Source organism: Medicago truncatula, chromosome 5 (genome assembly GCF_003473485.1).
Source record: "Medicago truncatula cultivar Jemalong A17 chromosome 5, MtrunA17r5.0-ANR, whole genome shotgun sequence".
Classification (NCBI taxonomy): Eukaryota; Viridiplantae; Streptophyta; class Magnoliopsida; order Fabales; family Fabaceae; genus Medicago; species Medicago truncatula.
Window position 1 is genome coordinate 27,692,942 of NC_053046.1, and position 4,259 is coordinate 27,697,200.

At 30.6% G+C, this 4,259-nt stretch overlaps 1 protein-coding gene across 1 annotated transcript; it reads right to left on the reverse strand.

Annotated features, from left to right (window-relative positions):
* Window positions 1-1,111: 1,111 nt before the first annotated feature.
* LOC11427357 (probable trehalose-phosphate phosphatase C) lies at window positions 1,112-3,847 on the reverse strand. The gene is made up of 10 exons (XM_003615007.4): window positions 3,455-3,847; window positions 3,121-3,261; window positions 2,957-3,028; window positions 2,763-2,855; window positions 2,613-2,672; window positions 2,403-2,504; window positions 2,066-2,213; window positions 1,872-1,942; window positions 1,642-1,734; window positions 1,112-1,550 (listed from the first exon to the last, which is right to left on the reverse strand). The coding sequence occupies exons 1-10, from the start codon at window positions 3,746-3,748 to the stop codon at window positions 1,485-1,487; spliced, it is 1,140 nt and encodes a 379-aa protein (XP_003615055.1). The 5' UTR covers window positions 3,749-3,847; the 3' UTR covers window positions 1,112-1,484.
* Between the last annotated feature and the right edge of the window lie 412 nt (window positions 3,848-4,259).

Consider the following 4,259-nt stretch of genomic DNA (forward strand, 5'->3'; position numbering starts at 1 on the left):
TGCAATGCTGACCTTTTTTTGACAAATCAATGCTAACTTAAACACATGAAAGAGGAAATTTGCTTATATATGGTACTTCTATTTTCACTCCCAATTTTCATTAAGGACAGTATTATTTATTTCATTTTTTCTTTTTGATAAATAGTCCACATATCCTTTATTTAAATAGGCGAAATGACAATAGTCGTTTGAAAACTCATACATCCAAATGGAGGAATTTTAAACATAAATTTTACTAAATTATCAAAAGGAATAACAATAGAAAATTAATTATATATATACATATATATAAGCGCTGACAATCCGGTTCTAAGTAGAAAGGGACAAAAGCTTTGTTTTTGTAGCCCATATTTGATGAAGATATTTTTCGTAGTGTATTCGTTGGTCCAGTTGCTCGTTAATGGTTTGGAGTGAGATCCTAAGGTGCTTAATTTTTATTCGATCCTTGGTCAATTTTTCGGTTGTTAAGCTCAAGTTTACCCCTTTGTGAGGTTTTGTTTTCTTATATATTGGAGTTTTAAGAAATTGTCAAAATTATTAATTGACCTAGTGGTTTATTTTGCTTGAATGCAACGTGGGATTCGGGTTTGAATACCCACAAAAATATAGTGGAAGTGTAAAACACGCAACCTCTAGTGCATTGACAAAGCGTCTTTCCACTATAACAACCGAAAGTTAATAGTTATGTTTCATCTAATAGTATGTGTTATGTAAAAAATCTAGAGTGTCATGAATCCTAAGGAAGATCCTTCATTGAAATTCATTAACTACATAAGAAGTTTATTTTCTTATAATTTACACCCTCCGGTCACTATTATAAGCAAAAGTTTACATTTTAGATTCATTCATTTAATGATGCACATGGTCTTTATTATAGACCACATACATCATTAAATGAATGAATCTAGAATATAGTTTTTTGCTTATATTAGTGACCGGAGGGTGTAGATCAGAGTGACTTTTGTTAATTAATTTTATCTATAACAAATTCTCATATTTCTACATATTTTTATGGAAAGTCGTGCATCTTGTTTCTAGACTCATCATGTACTCATTTTGCACTCATGATTGTATAGATCACCTTTTCAAAGTTGATTTTTTTTAACAGAGCTTTTCAAGATGAAATTGGCAATTTTCATTATGAGTATTACATTTGCCAAACGTACATTAAGTACAGTAGAGAGTAAGAAAGTTATAATGTCTCATATAACAAATGAGGCATAAAACATATGTCTTTCACTATCCGCATGCGCATGCAAACGTGTGAAAGATCAAGAATAGAATTATACATTGAAACAAGAAAAGGAAAAAAAGAAAAAGAGAATCTATTTGGACTTTCTAGTCCCTAAAATATTAAAATTATGGAACAATAAAATGTACTATTTTCCTATTTTCAAACAAGGGATGCCATTTTAACTACCCCTTGACCAGATTCTTGGGTCGGTGTCAAATCCCTAAACTCATTTATAGATTCCTAGCTCTCTCTACAACTTGTGAGAACGAGAACTTGTTCTTTTCCAATCCACCAAATGCCGCAAAAATTCTCCAACCTATATACAAAATTTAAATGAAAATTACATCTTTGATTTTATATAGTTTTATATGAAAATATAAATGATGATTAATGATTGAATTTCTTACCTCAGATGGATCTTGCAAAGTGTAAGAAGCATTAGTTTCTTTTGAAATTTTTGAAACAAGAATCCCACACCCTTGGCCCCTATTGCGTAAAACCTATATTATTCATATCCAAATTGACAAGTTAGCATAACAAAATAATAAAAATACAAATAATAATAATATTTAATATATGTGGAATATCATAGAACAAATTAAATTTTTAAAAAGTTATCAAGGTGACGGCATTTTACCTTAAAAGCATCTTCGTCGGTTCTATCGTCACCAATATAGATTGGAAATACTCCTTTAGAATTTGCAAAACCTAGAAATTAAAAAAATTAATTAATTAGGATTTAGGACATACATCTAATGAAATATTTGTATAAATTAATTAATGGAATTAATTCTCTGAGAAATACTATATATTATTGCATGAAAAACTTACCAAGTGACTCTAGCAAAAATTCAAGAGCCCTTCCTTTGTCCCATTTAATAATTGGTCGAATTTCCAACACTTTTCTCCCTTGTGTTAGCTTTAGTTTTGGGTAATCATTCATCACTAAGCTTACTTGTTCACCCAATGCTTCCCAACTCTAAATAAAACAAAATAAACCCATGTTTTAGAAACTTTGATATATATAATAAAAAGTTAATTAAATATAAAGTATATACCCATCATCATTAACGTGTTTTGTGCGTGTTCACTACGTGTGTTTACTTCCTAAGTATAGAAAAATACTTTAAATTAAATTTTGTAGAAATTTTGTGTTGACCATTGTTACCTTTTCGTCAACGTTCCGAAAATGCACAGATAAACAAAACTTGTTATTTTCCACCATAGCCCCTGGAACACACTTTGTTTTCTCCACCAAGATCTTATAAACCTGATCAAAAATAAAATAAAAAAATTAGGCACAGTTAAAATCCCATACCTAATGGGAATGGTGTAACTAAAAAATTTTGGTGGTAATAATTAATTAAAAGCTACGAACCTCATTGATCATGGGCAAAAATTCACTAGCAGGCTGCAAAAGTACCCCATCATTATTACCCTGAAATAAAAATAGATGAAATTAGTTAAAATAACAACAAAATATAATAATCTCCGTCGCAATAATTTGGATAGAGAAATTATTTCTCACTTTTTTAGTGCTTCTCCTATTTGTTGGACCCTTAATATCCATCCCATGGCTTCCAGCATAGTATAATTCAGCCAACCTTACAAAGCTAAATAGCTACAAAACAATATTATAAATAAAATCCAAATTAATTATATAGAAAAAAAATTAAAAAAATATACTAAAAATGATGAAATTATTTTATTAAAAAAATGTACCTTGTCTAAGCACCTTCCACTAACAATGGCAGTGGGAAAATGTCTTGCTATGTCCTTCAATGTCACTCTCATCTAATTCAATTAAAAAATAATAATAATTAGGTATATTCTATTGATTTAATAATATGAAACCAGAATCAAACGTTAGTGAAAAAAAGATAAACCTTTTTGCTCATGTAGGCTTTATCTGGATCTGCTACAATTGGGGAGAGAGTTCCATCATAGTCAAGAAAAACAACAATTTGTTTCCCATTTGTATTGTACATTATTTTACTGAACATGTTCAACGCAGAAGGATGGAAAAGCTGCAAATTCAAGTTTACAAAAGACAATACAGTCAAATCACTATAACCAACCGTAATCATAATTCTAACTTGTAGTCATACTCGTCAGTCACATTTGTCTGCCCTGTAATACAGACAAATGCGACCGACACACTTTAGAATCATAGTCAAACAAACTTTTATTTTGTGTGTGTGTGTAAGTAATAAGGCTTACAGTCCAATGAGTCTGGTCACGATTTTCTGAATCGTGTCTGGTTCGAGTAGGAGATGAAGCTCTCATGGAATCAATCCACGCGTTAACTTTAGTTGCTCCTTTGTGATCATTATCATCTTCCAAAGGCTTAATGAGATTGTTTTTGCGCTGGCCTAAAAGCCCATCAAACAAAGCCATTAATTCAGGCATTGAAGTTCTTGGTAAAACATTAGAGTTTGAAATCGACATTGCTAATTCCAATATCTTCTCATTCACAATCACACGTGACTTTCCCAACATATTCTGGTTAGTCATTGTTATGAGAAATTGAGAATAAGAAAAAAAACTAGAGAGGGAAAAGACAGAGAAGAACAGAGAGATGGGTGTGTTATGGTGTGGTGGCTTATTCCTCTATGCATAACGTGGCTTTTATAGGGGAAGAAAAGGAAAAGGCAAAATAAAACAAAAGAAAAAAGAATAGGAAAAAAATAAAATAAAAAAGAAAAAGAATCAGAGTTGCTTTTTTCACTCGTTGGTTGGTTTAGTAACGATTTAGTTTTGGGTATCTCTAGTCAATTTATAACTTCCGTTACACGGCATAAACCGACGAAAATACCACTTCTTTTTCTATTTATTTTGTCTTTGTACTTTACACAAACTAAAATTGGAGGAGGGGCCACATAATAATCTCACAAGAAGCTTCTTTCAATATTTTCAATTTTTCTCGTGTATTGAAATAGTTTTTGTATTTACAATTAGGAAGGTTTTTTACAAGAATTATTCTTCATCTTAAAAAAAAAAATATTCTTCAATTTTGTGGTTCAGT